Here is a 21,386-nt window from a genome sequence, read left to right on the forward strand (position 1 = left end):
GTACAATAACGCATCGTAAACTTTATTTTCTTCATATTCGGTATACATTAGACATTTGCCAAGTTACTAGTGCCGTATAATACGGGAAGAAAGCAGATAACGAATGATTCAGGCTTCTTTATATGAGGTAACCAATGTTGCTTCAGTGCATCATTCACGAATTCGGCGTTATCTTGTAAATATGGTATCGGTCACATTTTATCAGCTATTTTAATTAAGTGTAATATGACACGAGTAGCTTGGTAGATGTCTCAGGTACAACCATAATTAATGCAAAATACAATGTAAACGTTATTCGACGAAATACATATTTTACGTTAGTCATTCAAGTCTTCATTTTCACGAATGATCTTGAAAAATAAACACTTTCATGGAAATGTTTTGATGCTGTTTAAAATATATGTCTCAGAAACCGAATGCGCTTATTCATTTCTTTTAATTTAATATACGGTAAATTTACTTTTCGTTTTAGAATTGCACAATTGTTGCGTCATTTTCACATTCCTGCGTTAATAGATTTAGGAAATAGATATCAATTCTGAGTGCATTGTTGTAGAATAATGCACGGTTTGAGTTCAAATGCGTAGTAATATAATCACGAAGGCCGATAGCATCTGTACAGCGTTAACGACTGCATTAAAGATATTAGTGTTCGGATTCATTTTCTTAGTTAGGCCATTTTCTTTCATTCTAGATAGTTTTCACAACAAAATTCGACAAAAAATGTTTTTATTTATCAGATTTTTCAAACAAAATGGCGCCCTCAATGTGAAAATACAGAGGGAGATAATAAGAACGGCGAGTGCATTGTTGTAGAATAATGCACGCTTAATCCGATAGTGTTAGAATACTATAGATATACACGGTAAAACCGTGGCTTATTGAATTTTGCTAGGTAAATAAAATACCTCAATTATAAACATTATGCATATGTAAAAACTTTGAAATAGAAGTCCTATTTGAAATACCCTGATGTAAACAAGTGGTAAGTAAAATTAATGCTGAAGTTTATAAATTTCGTACTAGGGTTACAAGCTAAATTTACAGTTTAAAAAAGAAAACAGAACGTTTTTGTGTACTTATTCATTGTATTATAATTGTTGAGGAAACCGAAAGTACAAAATCTATATTTGTTGATATTCATTCGGATTTCATTTTAACTGTAAATCAATGGGCTTTTTTAAATTGATACGTGTCAATTAAACCATGTAGCTTCATATTACAATAGTAAAAGTCTCTGACAAAACGAAATTAAGAAAATATTATCCTTAAAGTATTACTAGAAAGAACAGTTACGACTAGTCCAACTAATTGTACTACGCAATGAGATACTGTGATATTTTGTGTATGAGCAATATTTCTCCTCTAGAGCAAGATTATGACCCTGAAAAAAAAAAGAATCTGGGATATTAGATCGCGCAGTGGGTTATCCAAGTACGTGATATGATTTAAATAAAACTTCCTTCATGGTATAAAGGGTAATTTCAATTGACTAAACGAAAAGTAAACACGTTTCATTTATCGTATTATGTAAAATCAGATAACAAAAACAAAATTCATAAACAACAATAACATTTTGCTTGACAGATATATTTGGCACAAAATATTATCCAAAATCCAGAGAGATTTAGATGTGGAATTATTTAAGCATTAATAAAACGACTAAGAGAGAAGCGTGGCGGAATAAGGACAGGGACACCAGAAGCAGCTAAATGTTATAAATACGATTCTCATGAAAATCACGACATTAAATCACGACACAAAAGTCTAAGGAGTGCATCGAGCGAAATGAGCAGTAGGTCACGGAAAATCCACACCGAGTCTTCATGTCACGAAAAGGGAAACGCGCGACAATATAATTATGTTGAATCAAAACATAGCACACCACGGAACAAATCGCGAGAGACAAGAGGTGTAGAATTACGTCACGATCGTTTTTCTAGCAGGGACAAGCAAGCTGCTTGTAAAGCAAATGACTTAAGTTTATATTCTGTAAATGTTACTGACAGAAAACGTATGGTAAGAGAAGAAGAGCCGCCAGATATTAGTAAACCTTTTCAACTCGAACATGTTGGTTTGTCTGCATTCGAAGGTATGGGCGAGGAAAGATACGATTCTACCAAACGACGAAGATTGGAGACAGGGATTAATATGCTAACCCACCAAACTGTTGCAGATGAAAGAGGCCAACTCGGAACTGGACATATTACAAGCGCAGTCGATGATAACAGAATAATCCCACGACACGTTGACAACCGTCTTATGAAAGGCGAAATACACGTATCATCAAGAACGCCATCTTCGCTTTTTCCGTTGGATAAGTACTTTAGAAGAAGTAATTTTAATACGGCTGATTGTTCTACCGATTATGCCATACCTGGGTCTAGGACGTGCCAAGTGTTCCACTCGGTACTTGAACATACACAAACAGTGTGGCAGAAAAGTATCCCCTGGACTGATGACTCGGAAAGTGATGACGGTATGTACATAATATGTGTGATCTATAAATGTTATGAAAATTGATGTAATATAGACTTCGTTTCTTTAAGGGCGCATTGCGCCCTATCAGAAATGCTATTATTTTCATTTCTCAAACATTTTAAGTGTTTTGTATCTTGTTACGGTTTCCACAAAAATACTTATGTACCATTTACTAGTAGATTTACTATCTTTGCATCTTTTGTTTTATTGACAATCGGTATAATTGTAATGAATAAGTATTTTGTATGGAAGTCAAAAACTACTTTGTTTACATTTTGCTACCTTTACGACACATTTTTGCACATTAAGCGCTACTTTTTTCAGCAGTTATATATCTTACATGCTCTAAATCCATTATTAAAACATTATTATACACGTGTCTGACATTTCTAAAGAATTTAATGAATATATGTTTCTAAGGAACAATATGATATACATAGCAAGAGTTGGCACGTCAGTTTTGCCAAATTACTTATTCTTGTATTTATAAATATGAGCTTATAACTGCGCACAATAATCGGGGCATCACGGCGCACAAGAAGCCAACAAACTACATTTCATAACAATGTTTGATAAAGCTATAGAGAATATATTGGCCGCAATATAGTTGATTATGATGTGATTGTGACCTTTTAATTTTGTGTATTGGCTGAATTTAGAAGAAGATAGTCCGGCTAGATACAAGTGAAATTACGATATATATGTTTCATTATTGCTGTAAAAAATAATTAAATGTTTGCAGAGGAAATAAAGAAAATGAAAATATTTACTTTATTTCTAAATATTTCATTAAAAATGAATTGAAATTGTATTACATTATTAATGCTTCTCGACATGTATGTCAAATATTGAACACGAAAACTGCGTATTTAGGGAAACAAATTATTATAAGCATCTTATTAGTAGAGGCTCTTCGGAAATTGTCACTCAAGTGGTGCGAGTGATTATCGGAGCGAATCGTTTTTATTCTTCTACGAGTAATCAGTAATTATGTCCCTTTTATGACTTACACCATTTGCAGTCAATAAAAAGCCGCAAGTATGAATTACATTTACATATTAAATTATAGAATCATCTAACGATTGTTTAGCGCATATGTTTTGTGATGACTACAAAGTATTATTTCCTTGACATCTGCTGAATTATGGAGATTTTATTACCTGTATTTTAAAAACCACATGAATTGTAAGTGTTTCAAAACTCGACCATAATTTTCGGATAAAAATCAGAGACATAGATACATTATCTATGTCTCTGATATGATACTCCCGATCAATCGATGGTTATGACAAGAAGGGTAACGGCGGTATTTTAAAAGCCAATACAATGTTAGGCTATCATACAAGGTAGTTAAAAGATAAAGAATTTAGATCATTATTAATATGAAAAAGGCAAAGCCTCAAAGCGAGCTCGATGTACTTTTTACGTGAAATAGTATGAAATAATCGCTCATTTTTATTTCAAATGCAGTAACGAGTGCGTGTGACGTCACACGTACTGTGTTAAATATGGCTCCGCCCCTGTCGTGAAATGAATAACGAGTTTTGAAAACGTTGATAAAACTTTGTTTATTTTATTTCACTCTATAATTTTTCAAGCGAAATAAAGAATATTTAAAGTGAAATAAATGTAAAACTTAATACGTTTGCGACATTGAAATAGCGTACTTGATTTGTTTGTTTTGCATGTGCTGTTTGGCGCTACATTGTGACGTCACGTAAACAATACTTTAAACGTCTGTACAGCGTTAACGACTGAATAAAAGATATTGGTGTTCGGATTCATTTTCTTAGTTAGACCATTTTCTTTCATTCTAGATAGTTTTCACAACAAAATTCGACAAAAAATTGTTTTTATTTATCAGATTTCAAACAAAATGGCGCCTTCGATTTTCATTTTTTATACACAGCTTCCGATATTCTGGTTCCCTGTCCAATTATGGTTCCCATAGACGTGCGCGGGTGACCAGTCTACACATCCGTTTTCAGTCAGAATTCCTCAGTTTTTATCGTTATCTTTAAATTCGAAAGGTTGCGATGTGTCCAATTCGGTACTTTGGACGAAAGTTTTCAAAACCATCACTTAGCAGGTACTCGCGTTACCGTAAAGCTCGCTTTGCGAGCAGGCCCTTCGGGCCAGCTCGTCGAGCTCGCTATAATTAGTCTACAATGTATTGGTATTTGAATGATGGTGGTTTGGCGAACTTAATTTATGAAGAGCTGCGAAAGTGGTTTTGTCTATCTTATGTTATATAGTAATTAAAGGCAAAGAAGACATGGGTCATATATATGAAGTTTTTTTATCATCAATATTTTGTTAAACATTTTAAATCATTATTCGATTTTTCAGGTTTTACTTATATAAGTGTATATATTTCTATGATGTTGTTTTTTTTTATTGTGTAATGCTTTTATGTAAATATTATTATTATACTAAAGAAAATAATAAAAAATAGGTTTAAATTTTCAATATCTTGTCTTTAATTGCATGACAAAGTGTGATAAACCATGATAATTGGCGTGCCCATTATACAACAGATATGGTTTGTACTATATAAATTAAGTTCGCCGAAACCACTACCTGTTTTATGATATAAGATCAGTTCGCAAAACCGATAGTTTGACGAAACCACTCTCACCCTGGGTATTTCAGTTGCTAATTAATCAGGTTGTATGAGAATCAATTCTCTACACAGAGACAAAACAAGCTCAAATATGTAAGAGGAGTAATTCTTAAGGCTAAGTAGATTTATATAAATGCTGCAATATAAAAGTGTTGGACTAATCAAAAACAGCAAGTAAGTACAATTTCAATAATTATTATATGGTATGCTTTTTTATTTGAGAAGTTCATATCACATTTAAAAAAAAAACACTTCAAATCCTGTTGCCCCTCACCGCTGTGGGTTTGAATCCCGACAGTGACTTTGGATTCTTTCAAGTGAAGAAGCTATCCAGCTAGCTTATGAAACGTCGGTGGTTCTACTCAGGTGCCCGTTTGTGACTGAAATAATGCAGGAAGGGCACCTGAGGTCTTCCTCCACCAGTAAAGCTGGAACGTCGCCAAATGACCTATACTGTGTCGTAATGACATAAAACCTTATCAAACAAACAAACATTTAAAAAAGTATACCAATTAAATATTTTTTTATTAGAAAGAATTCTATTTATTACTTGATCTATATATTTCATATGAGGTAAATCTAATTGTAAACACTATCTGACTGATTGGTAAAATAAAATATCCAAACATAAATATTAAAATCTAAGTCTTTAGGAACTGCCAATTTATTGTAATTGATTGTCAGAATTTCAAAATTTTTACACCAATGAAAAGCTTTGTGATCTTAGCTTTGTATCAGTATAAGCTTCAACCGATTAACATATCCTTTGACACCAAAGTTAACTGCTATACATACCACCTGTCAGCAATTTTACATACAATTTATACAGAGATATATATGAAACCGGTAACTTTTACACTGATAAAAATAGCCTTATGTCTGCCAATATTGACCTAAGGTTTTAAAGTATATGAACTTTGGTAAGTGGAATCGGGGCCAAATTTTGGCTCCATATTGGCCCTTAATAATGCAATTTTACCATACAAGCTATAAGCAGAGACATAGATGTTATCTATGTCTCTGCAATAAATTGATTTTTTACTTTTTATATTTCCACAGACATGAACATGGCTGGTAGAAAAAATTTGAACAAGAATGCAATCAGTGCATTTGAGGAGTATGGGGTACAGCATCGACAGCCTCCCAAGGTGGATATAGTTTCTATGAGTGGTCCACCACATAAACCTGTGTATGTATACACTTTGTACATGATTATTTCTGTTTAATTTGTATCAGTCTTCGAAATTCACGCCAGTCCGAGGCCACTAAATTTAGCATCGGTCCAGTGATTATGGCAAGGTTGGTGGTCCGACGGACCAGTAGATTTTTTGTCATGAAAAAATATTATAAGAAAAATTCATCAAAATAATGAAGCAGGGTTCTCTAAAAGATTGATCTTTTTGCCTTTTTTGCAAATGAAACCCATCAATTCTGTCCTAAATGTTCAAAACACTGCGAGAGATGTCTAAATTGTATTAAGTAATGGAGGCTGCCATTTTTTTTCTTGGATATTTTCCGTACCACACCGTACAGTTACGGAAATTAAACCATTGTTTATTATGGTAATTATTTAGCTATGATTTTGTAATTATTGAGTTAAGTAAATATTTTGTGTGAAAGTGATTTGTTTGAAGCAAATTGCGTTGTTCATGTTCAATTCTAGTCAATTTTGCCTAAACATTTGGTCCTTAAAGATTTTTCTAAGCTGTCAACATATGGCCTAGAATACAAGACGTATTATGCTTCTTTCAAAATTATCAAGGGAAGCATGATAAAGTGTTTTCCTGTTCCCATCAATGTATTACCTATCTATGTATTTGGTCCGGCTAAAAATCACCAGGTCCAGTAAGATTTGATATTTTACTGGCCCGAATGTCCTGTGCTTTTTAAAAGTTTTCGTGAAGACTGTTGTATTCATCATTGATGCTGGTGACACTGTCACAGGTCTCAATTCTATTATATATTATTCCACTATGTGACTTTTCATATTTATCAGTGTTCTTTGATAAAAGAACATTTGTCACATGCTTATTTTATACTAATATTGTTTAAATGTAATCAATTATTTTAGATTTGTTGCTGTGGCCCGGCTTGGCGAGACAGAAATATGTAATGAAAAGGGAAATTCTAAACATGAAGCCAGGATAAAAGCGGCTGAAAGAGCTCTTCAGCTACTTAGTGTACAAAATGCATCTGTATGTTGCCTATTATATTTTTAACCCTTAAAAGGCCCATAAAGCCTTAAAATGATTATTATTTTCATTTCACATTTTTTAAATTTTTTTTGGTGTCCTGTTAAAGTTTTTACAACAAGATACTCATTTACAACATAGCTGAGTGATCTGCTTCTTTTATGTTTTGGCAATTAGTAAAATTATAGTGATATAGTTTTTTGTATGGAAGTCAAAATACCACTTTCTGACACGATATCCCCATGGGCACGCCGCCACAGACTGTCATAAATGTAGATTTATATGTGAAAATTTCCACTTGTCGTTGAGATAATTTATTTAATGATATCATTATTATTGATATATAACAAAGGGTGCTGGTTCATCGGGATGTAGTGAGGTTGCAGAGACTCTGCCAGTAGAAAGTTCAGAGGAGGTCATCTCCAACCCCATACCATACAAGGATCCCGTTTCTGCCCTCATGGAGTATGGACAGTTTGCTAAGCAGGAAGTCTGTTTTGATCTTATCTCACAAGATGGACCACCTCACATGCCCATGTTAGTGATAGGTTCTATTTTGTACTTTATCAAATATACATTTCAACCTTTAAAGAGAGGCCCTTTGTAGAACAATTTTAACAGTTCTATTTCGTATTTTATCATATATAGTTCAACCTCTGTAGAGTCTAAGAGAGGCCATTTGTAGAGCAATAACGGTTCTATTTTACATTTCATCCAATACAGTTCAACCTCTGTAGAGAGACCATTTGTAGAGCAATAATGGTTCTATTTTACATTTCATCAAATACAGTTCAACCTCTGTATAGAGGCCCTTGTATAATGGTTCTATTTTATATTAAATACAGTTCAACCTCGGCAAAGTGGCCATTTGCAGAGTAATAGCCTCAGTTTTAAATACTTCACAAAAAATAAACTTCCTTAGAACTTCCATCTGAGCAACAACCATATTCTTTGTCTCCCAAAGGGTGTTGCAATGCAGAGGTTGTACCGTAATATATTAATGTATTATTCAGTTTAACTATACCTTCATTTTAGTAAAGTTTAAACACATATGACAGCCTCCATGGCCAGTGGTATATGTCATTTACTCAAAGTTTAAATCAATTGGCTCTTACTGCCTTACCAATCACACAGAATTATTTTATGTGAAAAATCTGTTGCTGCTAGCAGGTTAAGCTTTAGTAATGGAATTCTGTTGTGTATTTTTAGATTTACAATGGCAGTAAAGCTAGGTAGCCAGGTGTATCCAAGTGTGAAAGGTGGAAGTGCCAAGGAATCAAAGAAACTTGCAGCATGTGTTGCCCTTAGTAAGTTAAAGAAGGAAGGTGCACTTCAAGCATTGTTCCCAGATACTAAGGTAAGTTATGATGTAATCAGAGGGGTAAGTAATGATGTAATCAGAGAGATAAATAATGATGTAATCAGAGAGGTAAATAATGATGTAATCAGATATGTAAATAATGATGTGACACCAGTGAAAATACAGAAAATATGTTTCACTGCAGTGAAAAAATTTTTTTTTACAGTGAAAATACAGAAAATGGAAATACACATTTTATTTCATCAATACATTGTATTTCAATATTAAGTCTTATGTCTTGTGTCTTATGAATAAGCTTACAAAGTTTATACTGAAGCCTGTCAATACAACTTTATAAGTTATGATATACATGTAGCTATTTCAGTTTTCAGTTGCAATGTATGATTTATTTTCCAGTCATCTGCGATACCTGTAGGTAAAGTCAAGACCAAATCAACACTTGGCATTCCAGGAAAAAACCCTGTTAGTGTTCTGAATGAATATGCCCAGAAATCCAGTATTAAGTTGAGGTTTGAATCCAGTCAAACTGGACCGCCACATAAACCTGTGTAAGTATATCTGTATATTCTTCAAATATATCACACCTAACATTTGTTTATTTAATGATTCATATGTAGATTGGCGATTGTGGCCAAGTGGTTAAGGTTATTGACTTTAAACCACTTGCCCCGCACCGCTGTGGGTTCGAAACCTGATAGTGGCTTTGGATTCTTTCATGTGAGGAAGCTACAGTAAAGCTGAAAAGTCGCCAAATGACTGTGATATAAAAACAATGCACACCCCCCCCCCCCCCAAAAAAGAAAAGAAAAGAAAAAAGATACATTTTGAAATAACTTTGAAATAAATCAGTCAATTGTGAAATAAACTGAATAAGGAAAGAAAAAGAAAATGTATTGAACCATGAAAGCTGGTTAGGTGGTTAGATTGCTGAGGTATGTCCCAAAACGTGTGCAAAATCAGAATTAAAAAATCAGTTTAAATCATAGAAAAACAAACAAATGAAGTAATAGTTCAATCATAATGCTTACTTTTTTTATTTCAATCAGATTTAATGTATATGCTGTACTTGGGGAGGAGACTTTCCCTGTAGTGAGTGCAGCCAGTAAGAAGGAAGGCAATGTACAAGCTGCCGAGGCCGTACTGAAAGCACTAGCCGAGAGAGGACAGTACTTAATGCCAAAAGCTGTCACCACACAGGTAACATACTGTAATTGTAGTGTTTAGAATTCATGAAATATTTTAATTATTTACTGTGGACAATAGTAGTTATCTTCCACAGTGACTTTGCTGCTGCCTGAAGACATGAGCATCAGTGGCCCAGTTACTAAAATTGATGAATTTGAACCAAGGACCCTTCACCACTGTGGGTTTGAATCCTGCTAGGGACTTTGGATATTTCAATATGAGGAGCTGTCCAGCTAGCTTTCAGAATTATTTTGTTCAACTCCGGTGTCTGCTTTTTGCCTGGATTAATGTACAAAGGTGCACCTAACATCTTCCTCTACCGGTAAAGCTGGGAATTCCCAAATGATCTCAAAAGTATCAATGTGTCTTAAACCTAACAGAAAGATAACCTTGCACAATCTTTGTAAACTTTAGCTCAGGGAAACTAGAAAGAATCTTTACTAAACACAATGTTTGCTTTTTTCTAAGGAAGAAAAATGTACCAATTTATGAGGTTAATTGGGCTTTAAATGTCTTAACCCATTACTTCATGAGCATTTTGTGAAAAATGGCTGTTTTCATTGAAAAGTCTCCCGTTACAAGTTCAAATTGCTATAATACTATAAAAACGGCTTCAACACTAATCAAACTTGGCACAAATGTTGCCTGGACCATTGCCCTTGCAACAACATGCTCAGGCTTAAATTTTCTGTTACCATGGCAACGAGGGGACATCTCAAAATTGCCAAAAATCACTATTTTGCGTTGATTTTTTCCATCAAAATTGATTTCAAAGTGCTGCAACTTCTCAATGGATTGAGATAGAGTCAAATGCTTTTCAGCGTTGGTTACACGTTACCTTATGATCAATCTGGGGTCATTTACAGCCTCTCACAAGTCCAAAATTTTCTTGGCGATGAGGGGGACTCCGCCCCCCTTCAAACCCCCCTCTGGCAACCCCCTGATGTATCTTTTGGTTGGGGGGCCGCGCCGAAAAGAGGTCACTTTTTTTAACAACATTTCTCAAACAAAAACAAGTGTTTGGGGCCTAAATAACGCATTTTTTCATCATTTGAGACAACAAAATGTGGGGGGGGGGTTATAAAGGCGTTAAAAGGCGTGTATATGAAGTAATGGGTTAACAGAAAATGATGAAAATACTTGAAATTACCCTAAATCGCGTTTTTTCATGTTTATACATGGCCTGTCATATAAATTTGAAGAAAAATTGTTGTTTTGTAGATTTTTTTATTTTTTTCATTAACCCATTACTTCATGAGCATTTTGTGAAAAATGGCTGTTTTCATTGAAAAGTCTCCCGTTACAAGTTCAAATTGCTATAATACTATAAAAACTGCTTCAACACTAATCAAACTTGGCACAAATGTTGACTGGACCATTGCCCTTGCAACAACATGCTCAGGCTTAAATTTTCTGTTACCATGGCAACGAGGGGACATCTCAAAATTGCCAAAAATCACTATTTTGCGTTGATTTTTTCCATCAAAATTGATTTCAAAGTGCTGCAACTTCTCAATGGATTGAGATAGAGTCAAATGCTTTTCAGCGTTGGTTACACATTACCTTATGATCAATCTGGGGTCATTTACAGCCTCTCACAAGTCCAAAATTTTCTTGGCGATGAGGGGGACTCCGCCCCCCTTCAAACCCCCCCAAACAGAAGGGGGCACATCCCTCTTCTGGCAACACCCTGATGTATCTTTTGGTTGGGCGGCCGCGCCGAAAAAGAGGTCACTTTTTTTAACAACATTTCTCAAACAAAAACAAGTGTTTGGGGCCTAAATAACGCATTTTTTCATCATTTGAGACAACAAAATGGGGGGGGGTTATAAAGGCGTTAAAAGGCGTGTATATGAAGTAATGGGTTAATACATGATTTATGTTTTACATTTTGTTTTCAGTCAAATACCACAAACAGTGTCATGCCAGTCGCTGTTAATCATTACGATAAAGTAGCTATGGCTGCAGGACGTAAAGTGGATGAACTGTTGCTACAAACACCTGAATCTCTTGTTGGTAGGAAAGTAACATCTGCCATAGTAATGTTCGATAGAGAGACTGGTGTATACAGGGTGGTCAGTGTTGGCTCAGGTAATTGTGAAGCTTGTAAATATATATTTCAATTTTTTTTCAGGTAGCCTATGTTGGAATCATGCAATATGATTATTGTACAGAATTTACGTATTATTGACTGCTAAGCTTAATAGGGAAAACACCAGATATGTAGTCCAAGGGTCGCCTCAGGCAAGGCAAAATTTCTGTGTTACAGTAATTGGTCTCCGGCAATAAGTCTAGTGGTCATTTATTGGTCATTTGTCTCTCACTGCCATTCACAAATTATGTGGGTCAGTCACTTATGGAGAAATTATTATTACTGGTTAGTTATCCATGATAACTTGTGTGGAACAACTTGAGAAAAATGACCAAAAATGTGTTAAAATTTGTGTAAAATCTAGATAAACAAACAGAAAGAAATTATATAAAACATTTAAAATGATCTGGTATGTTTGAAAAGAAGGACAGGATTAAAAATGGTTTGCTAGAATGATACTGTATTTTGTTTTGAAGACAAATGTTATGAAGTATTAGTCTATATTAATAAAGTTTATGCTTCCATTGCACATGCTGATAGAAAATACTTGCAGCTTTAGTATATTATGATATCAACAATGACCTGGTGTGCATTAAAGTTTGTTTGTTAAAAAAGCCTTAACTCATATAGGAATATGATAACCTTGCATAAATTTAATCCTTACAAGGGATGTTCAGTATATAATGAAAATAGTGCCCATAAAACAGGGGCTGTAACTCAGTATCTGTCAGAGTATTGGAATGTTACTCTCCTACATTCCCCCTATAGTCATGATCTAGCACCATGCGACTTCAGGTTATTTTCTTAACTAAAAGAGAACTTTTAGCTGGAAACAAATATATGCTTGAACAAGACCTGTTACGGGGTATATCTAAAGAAGACTTCTGAGAAGCATTTGGGAAAAAAATGGTGCAGAAGACTGCAACTTTGTGTAGAGAAAGGAGGAGAGTATATTGAAGGATTGTAATAAAATAAACTGAATACAACAGTTAATATGGGAGATAATAAGGTATTTTCATTATTTCCTGAACACCCCTTGTAACCTGCTGAACATCTTAATGAACTTGTCCAGCTTCCATTTTTAGCTCGACTTTTCTATGAAAAGGGGAGCTATCCTACTCGCCCCGGCGTCGGCGTTAGCGTTAGCGTTGGCGTCACACCTTGGTTAAGTTTTTCGTACCACCCCACTTTATTTCAGAAGTATTACAAGTATGGCTTTGAAACTTACCATACTTGTTCACCATCATAACCTCCATCTACAGACAAGAGTACATAACTCTGTCAAGGTTTTTGACAGAATTATGGCCCTTTTTTGACTTAGAAAGTGTATTGAGCTTGGTTAAGTTTTTTGTACCACCTCACTTTATTTCAAAACCATTGGAGGTATTGCTTTGAAACTGACCATACTTGTTTACCATCACGACCTTCATCAACAGACAAGAGGACATAACTCTGTCAAGGTTTTTGACAGAATTATGCCCCTTTTTGACTTAGAAAATACATTGAATATGGGTAAAATCCACTTATTGCCTTAACCCTTTGAGATATTGCTTTGAAACTTTTAATGCTATTTCACATCATTACCCCCATCTGTACGCAAGAGAAGGTAACTCTGTCAGGGATTTGTTTTAAAAATTAAGGCCTTTTATCGACTTAGAATCTTGGTTAAGTTTTTTGTACCAGTCAACTTTTTGACTGAACTGGTTGAGATATTAAATTGAAAGTTGGAATACTTGTTTACCATCATGGTCCCAAACATGGGCAGGAGAAGGTAATTCTGTTAAGGATTTTATTTGAATTATGGCCCTTTTTGACTTAGAAACTCAGTTAAAATTTTCATTCTTGTCCACTTGTTGACCTAACCATTTGAGATATTACTTTGGAAGTTGGAGTTCTTATGTGCCATCATGAGACCTATCTGTAAGCAAGAGAAGATAACTCTGTGAAAATGTTTCTTGATTTGTACTTAGAAATTCCTAGTTAAAGTCTTGTGTGCCCTTAACTGTCAAAGTTTTGTTTTATAGGCAAGCACTAAAAAAGTCGAGCGCGCTGTCCTTCTGACAGCTCTTGTTTTGAACTGTCCATTGTCGACTTAAGGGATATCAAGATGAATCTTTAACAGTATAGAGGTGTGGGCATGGCCAAATGGTTTAAGTGCCAGGCTTAAAATCTAAAGATTGCTGGCTGCATAGGTTTAAAACCCAATCAGGGGCAAGCCATTGTCTCCTTGAGCAAGAAACTTTACACTTTAAACTTTAACTTACACTATAGCTGCACTATTTTAGGTAACAGATGTGTGAAAGGAAGTCATATAACAGATGATGGGATGGTGCTCAACGACTCACACGCTGAAGTTTTAGCTAGGAGGGGATTTAAAAGGTAATTATGAAAGTGATATTCATATGCTATGCAAAATAATTACGTTTATACATACATATGCACACGTTTTATTGTATAGAACAGTAATAGACGTTTTATCTTATTGTAATATTATTTAGCGTCTTTAACGCGCTAAATGTGACGTCTCTTAACATAGACGTCTGTTTTGTAAGTTTACATCATTTTCTTTATGTATCAACTGACGAAGCTAATAAAGCGAAACATGCATTGATATCTAAATTTGTTGGTTTTGATCTATTTGTCCTAAGTGATATTCAGTAAAACACAAGTAGGCTATAGGGAAACTAATTTTATGTTTTGTAAACTGATATCTTCTATAGATTATACATATCTTTCATATTTTGTGTATTGAGGAAGTTAAATATTTATCACACAAAGTATATAATATTATCTCGGTTCCAGATTTTTATACTATCTACTTCGAACAAAAGATTTACCTATCATTGAAAAGAGCAGACAGAGAAAATGGAGGTTCAAAGAGGGCATTAGCTTTCATCTTTATATATCTACAGCCCCCTGTGGTGATGGGGCTTTGTTTACCCACAGGTTTGTAGAGTTGGTTGCTTTACTCTTTTCTTTTTTAATTTATAACGTGTCTCCTTTTGAAAGATTAACAACTTCAGCCAAGCATATGTGAGCTATCAGGATTGGCCTGCAGTCAGTTTTTATAATTTAGATTTTGTTAAACTTTAAAGAATTCTCAGTTCAGAAAAATCTGTCGAAAAATTTATCTTATCAAAAGTAACAAGTTTTGTACATAGGTCATTATGCGTCACAAATACGGTCACCAGGTCCACTTTAATGGAATTTATTATTGGTTTTTTATTTGTTCTTTATCAAACTTTGCTGATGGTTTTAATGATACATTGTAGTTTTAGACATGTTTGAATGTGGGTCGATTATAATAAAAAATTATTGTTTAAATACTGGTAAATGTAAGGTAATAAGATAATAAAAGTGTATTATTTCTATCGACACAGTGACAGAGGGGCAGCTGGAACTTGTTGCTCAGGAAGTGAACATCGTCCAGTCTTCTCAAATTTAAAAACTCAAGGTCTACTCAGAGCAAAACAGGAAAATGGTAATGCTATCCCTTTTTTTCGACACATGATGTGGTGATTTTTCTTTAAAGTAGCAAGCCTCCTGATTCATGGTTATTTTCATGAAAATTTTGGAAATGTATTTAAAAGTAAAATATTGTGAGATGAACAAATTAAGTAATTTGCATATTGAAATCAGCTCTTACAATCCAAGAAAATAACCAAAAGCTTGTAAACATATGCAAAAATAGCCCTGATTGGTTAGTAACGCAGTAGAAATATTTTAATAAAATACTGCAAAATCCGTCTTAAACCACACATAACATGAACATATAACTTGGATCTTGAATGTTTTTACCTTACTTAAAATTTAAGTACATTTTTCTCAATATTTATTTTTTTTGAAATATTTTGGCTCATCTGGAGGCGTGCACATTTAATTTTCCTTTACTGTTATACATCAGTTATAGGATTTATTGGGTATAAAACATAGTTCAATATCTCAGATAATGCATGCTTCTTAAAATAAAAAGTGTACGCCAATTATAATAAAGCACGGTTGTCGAAATTTATTAGGTCATATATATCCCTGTCACTTGTCCGTTTTATAATACAGGCTGAAAAGTTGTAAATATATAGAGAGGATATTCAAGTTTCTTGTAAATATACTGGATTTCATGTCATTGAATGGTATAAAATATGATGATTTTCATACCACAAGATGAAAATAAACTTATTGAAAAAGTTGAATTTTCTGTTTATTATACACTCTCTTTTTGACCTTATGATTCGAAAAACATACCCCTTCATTTTATGTATCAGCTGAATTTAAAAGAAAGTAGTCAGGCAAGTTACCAGTGAAAATGTGGAAAATACATTTCACTGCAGTGAAAATTATTTTTTTTTGTGAAAATTTAAACAAAAAGAAAATATTTATTTATTTCATTAATATTTCTCAATATTTTATTTTTAAGCATATAATAAATTCAGATAGGGCTGGGGCCTTTGGGGAGGGGATTTGGCATGGACACACTTACTTTACCAAATGATAAGATTTAAGGAATTTTTCTAAGAACAATAATTGCTGAATTTCACTGCGGTATAAACTTGTCCCTAAGGACATCACATAAGTAACATTATTTGCAACTTTATCACCTTCAGGTGTCTGAGACAATACAAAAATAGTTTATATATTTTGAAATTCATCATTTTTGCATATGATTCTACAACTGTGATGTTTCGATGCTCAGCACAATACTGGCAAATCAGAATTATCATCAGTAACATCCACCACATTTCTGGTTGACTTTCAATTATTGTCTTTATAAAAAGAAAACTAAATATTGGTGACTGAGGTTCCAAATGGGAATATTCAGTCCATAATGAGAAGAGAAATAAAAGTAAAAATTATGTCTGATCAAAATTATTATTTCCGTTTATCATTACCACATCTTCTCCACTGAACTGTTTGACGTTTTGTACTTTTTATTAGGAGAGGGAACCATTCCAGTGGAACCAGAATTTGTCACTCAGACTTACGATGGTATACAACAAGGGGGGCGACTCCGGGTAATGTCGTGTAGTGACAAGATATGTCAGTGGAATGTGTTAGGTCTACAGGGTGCGCTTTTATCAACAGTGTACGAACCGGTTTATCTACAGTCTATTGTTTTAGGTATAGTTTTCACTCTTATGCTTACTTTTTCTTACCAGATATCAAAATAAAAATTTCCTTTGTAAGTTTGATTGTACACACTTTTTAAGCTCACCTGTCACAAAGTGACAGGGTGAGCTTTCGTGATCGCTTTTTGTCCGGCGTCCGTCTGGTGTCCGTCCGTAAACTTTTACTTTAGCTGACATCTCCTCATAAACCACTAAGCCAATTTCATCCAAACTTCACAGGAATGTTCCTTTGGTGGTCACCTTTAAAACTTGTTCAAAGAATTTAATTCCATGCAGAACTCTCCGAAAGAAAAAACTTTAAATATCTTCTTTTAAAAAACCCAAAGAGCTAGAGCTTAGATATTTGGCATGAAACATCTTCTAATGAGTGTCTACCAAGTTATTCAAATAAAAGCCCTGGGGTCAAAATTGGCCACGCTCCCAGGGGGTCATTGATTTTCCCTATATGCATATAGTGAAAACTTAAAAAATCTTCTTTTAAAGAACTCAAAGAGCTAGAGCTAAGATATTTAGCACGAAACATGTTCTAAGGGGTGTCTACCAAGTTTGTTCAAATTAAAGCCCTGGGGTCAAAATTGGCCCTGCCCCAGGGGGTCATTGATTTTCCTTATATGTGTATAGCAAAAACTTAAAAAATCTTCTTTAAAAAAACCCAAATAGCTAAAGTTAAGATATTAACTATATGTGTACAGTAAAAACTTAAAAAATCTTCTTTTAAAAAACCCAATGAGCTAGAACTTAGATGTTTAGCTTGAAACATCTTCTTATGGAACCAAGTTTGTTCAAATAAAAGCCCTTGGGTTAAAATTGGCCCGGGGGGGGGGGGGGGGGGCTGGGGGCCTATATACAGGTGAGCGACCTCAGGGCCATCATGGCCCTCTTGTTTAATGACACTTTGTATTCATATTGTGACCATCTATAGTGTTTAGGATTTTAAACATAACATATCTACTTTTTGTGAAGTGAAAACATGTTTATTTTAATATTTACAAAGAGACTGTGCAGCTTAAAAGTTTATAACATCAAATTTGAGCAAAGTATATCTTTAATGTTTTTTTTTGTTACAGGAAATCTATATAATGCTGGTCATTTGGCGCGTGCCGTCTGTTGTCGTATAGATCATAGCACAACACCACTACAGTCTCAATTACCGTGTGGTTACCATGTCAACCATCCTGATCTAGGTGTCACCTCACACCAGGTTAGTCATACATTTAACCACTAAATCGTCTGTTTCTCTTAAATGGACTTGTCCAGCTTCCCATTTTTGGAACTGTCAATTATAATGTTGGGGGATAAAATAAGATAAAAATTTCAAGTCGGTTAGCCAACATTATAATGCCTGGTCGGGCAAAGGAAAATTTCCTTGTGATAATCGATCAAGGACATTAAGTGTAATGATTATTTTTCTCCCACCTGATTGACTTAGATACCATATTGGATAAAAGGTTGGTCACTAGTGGAAACATTTTTAATAACCGGATAGTTATCCAGAAGAGATACATGTAGTTACCGGTAGTTGGACTTACCGCAGATATACAATAAAAAATTAATTGAAGTTTGGAATTAAAAACAACCAAACAAACAAATACACCATTTATTTAACAATTAAATGAATGAAATTTCTATCTTGTACTTAACCTTCTTCCATACTGATTTGATTTCTTGAAATTACAACTTGACTTATACATCATGTACAACCCGAGTACAACTCAAACCCAAATTATTTAATACATTTATTTTTAATATGCCCCACTTTCGTTGATGAAAGTTTTTTTCTATTTTTAGGATACAACACGTGTTGTAGAAAAGGCACGACCACTCAGTATCAACTGGTCATTTGGTGACAAAGAACCCGAGATTACGGATGGCACTATAGGAAAAACTACAAAAACGTATAACATAACTTTCTTATGTAGTGTATATTTTTTTATTCTTTAAGGTTACATGAAATGTTTTGTATGTTGAATTTTTCATACTACATGTATATTTTTAACCTTTGTTCTGTATTTTAACTGTATGATGACCATTTACACTTTGATTGGTGTAATGTAGCTTAAAGATCCTGTAAGTCATTTTTTATGGTTTTATATCATAAATATAATGCTCAAATGAAGATTTATTTATATTGTAAGTTCCATTTGTAAAGATATTACTGAATTTACATTTCATGTTAATAAAGGGAGATAATTAGAAATTTATTTTCTATGAAGTCTATGTTAAATTTTTCAGGAAGAAATGAAAGCATATATTATAATGATTACATATAATGTGCACAAATATTTGCAGTACATATTTTACATATTCTTCGCTGTTTGAAAATTATTTTAGAAGCATTATTATATACATATATAAAATTTCGCTGTGTGTTTACACCCTTAATTACAACATTCACGATCTTTTAAAGCTCTCATCACATGATGTGATAATTTTTGTCTTTGGTGGTTAGAACCAGTAATATTCATTGAAAGAAAGTGCTTTGATTTGTATGTATCTTCATTCAAGTGGAAAAAAATTCATAAGCAAAGTTGCATCAACAAACTTTTTGAAATAATTTTCTATTTCACATATAGAAGTAAGAACAAAATAGCGACTGAAGGGGTCCGTTTCATAGAAAGTCCTAAGTCTAATATCAGTCTAAAGACAAAAATCTGGGACAATTTCGCTTTTCAAGAAAATGTCCAAACTTTAATAATGACTCCCATGTTATGACTCCTTCATCTTCTGGTTAGCAAGACAAATAAACATTGACATATTGAAGGAAAAAGCACAGGTTGTGATATTTCTTTCTTTCTTTTTGTCTGGAAAATAAATAAAATTAATGTCTTCAGCCTTAAACTTAAGACAAATCTGCTTCAATTGAAACTGTCTAAAGTTGGTCTGAAAATCGGTCTTATTCCTAGGACTTGGGAATTGGATACACTTAGGACTTTTTATGAAATGTAGCAAAGAACAAATAACAACCTATGAACTAATATTTTTGTATTTCAGTGTAGCTAGGAGTGTAGGTGCGTCAAGATTATGTAAAAAGTCTATACTGAGTTTATATAGAGACACTATAGACAATACAATAGATATCAACTTCTCGTACCGGCAGGTGAAACTACAATCTGATTGTGACCATTATAACCAGGCTAAAATGGCTTTACATAAACGACTTCATGAACAAAATTTCGGATCATGGGTGAGCATGCCAAGAGAGGTGGACAGGTTCCAGTTGAATTAATGAGAGCATCATAGAGTTTTTTTACTAGCATATTGGGAGCCAGACAGACTTTAGTCTTGGGCTTGTTGGGCATTTTTTGTGTTTTGTGAAATTTCTGGCTGTTGGACGGAGATTTCTAGGATTGGTATTTTGGTGACAATTGTGTGCATATCCAAGGTTAACGCAATTTGTTAAATGACTGAGAAAGCCCAGAAAGGATAATGAATGTTAGTCAATTATAGATGTAAACAATTAAGTATCTTTTTGTCAAAATGTATTGTAGGAAAAAAATCAAAGTATGTATGTATATGTTGTTAATGAATAATAATGTAGATGACAGCTATTTTACTGTATTTGACCGGGTATTTTAAGCTGCAGTGACAGCCTGGAGTCTCCTTCTATATATTCCATTGACTGTTAACATATTTTATACATACAATAGGAATTTCATACTTTGCGAGGGACAAAAAGAAATGAGATTGCATATACATGTATCATGCTTACCATTAAATAGATATCAAATTTTCATTGTAAATTTTTTTCTTTTATTCAACAAAAAGTCGGATAATATTTTTTTCTTAATTTTTTCTTAATTTCTCAATTAAGCTGTTACAGTCCTGCAATAAAAAGCATATATTTATAATATCAGTCCTTATCCATTGTAAAATTCAGGGTTAAAAAGTCGACCTTATCTTCGTTTCTTCTCCATTGTTTTGTAATGTTGACATATTGTTGTACCAAATAAACTTTATGTAATTTGCATATACAAAAAAAAAATGTATTCATCAACAAACCTTTGTTTGGGATAAAATTTAGGAATAAGTTCAAACTGCAAAAAAAAAAAAAAATTTTACTCAAGTTAAATCATATAGCTTTATTAATAAGAAAAAAATTCATGAAAATTTAGTAACAAAACTTTAATTAAAGGCCCACTAAGCTGATGCTGTTGCTGCAGTCCTGACTCTCGTTTTCAAATTGGTTTCCTCTCAGATTTCATCCTGAAACTTTATCTTTGGTAAACATAGGACCTGAATATGGCCTGATTATACATATGAAACTCCCTTCTTTAGGCTCAAACCTGGTACCTTGAAATTTTTCATATGAGGAAGCTATCCAGCTAGCTAGGTCAGTGGTTCTACTCAGGTGTCCTTTTGTGTCTAAAAT

The 21,386-nt window shown here is 33.8% G+C and overlaps 1 protein-coding gene across 2 annotated transcripts; it reads left to right on the forward strand.

Moving 5' to 3' along the window:
• The first annotated feature begins 1,503 nt into the window (after window positions 1-1,503).
• LOC132754534 (double-stranded RNA-specific adenosine deaminase-like) lies at window positions 1,504-20,997 on the forward strand. Of its 2 annotated transcripts, none has more exons than XM_060745173.1 (15): window positions 1,504-2,479; window positions 6,164-6,293; window positions 7,176-7,299; window positions 7,649-7,833; window positions 8,506-8,653; window positions 9,014-9,165; window positions 9,664-9,814; window positions 11,704-11,893; window positions 14,180-14,273; window positions 14,697-14,840; window positions 15,275-15,375; window positions 16,827-17,009; window positions 18,085-18,218; window positions 18,806-18,912; window positions 20,009-20,997. In XM_060745173.1, exons 1-15 carry the CDS (start codon window positions 1,789-1,791, stop codon window positions 20,241-20,243), a joined length of 2,769 nt encoding a protein of 922 aa, XP_060601156.1. In that variant the 5' UTR covers window positions 1,504-1,788; the 3' UTR covers window positions 20,244-20,997. The 2 variants fall into 2 exon arrangements, with proteins under 2 accessions (XP_060601156.1, XP_060601157.1); XM_060745174.1 differs by lacking the exon at window positions 1,504-2,479 and adding an exon at window positions 3,467-3,519.
• The last annotated feature ends 389 nt before the right edge of the window (window positions 20,998-21,386 follow it).

This window comes from Ruditapes philippinarum, unplaced genomic scaffold (genome assembly GCF_026571515.1).
Source record: "Ruditapes philippinarum isolate M1 unplaced genomic scaffold, ASM2657151v2 ctg8411_1_1_1_1, whole genome shotgun sequence".
NCBI classification, from domain to species: domain Eukaryota; kingdom Metazoa; phylum Mollusca; class Bivalvia; order Venerida; family Veneridae; genus Ruditapes; species Ruditapes philippinarum.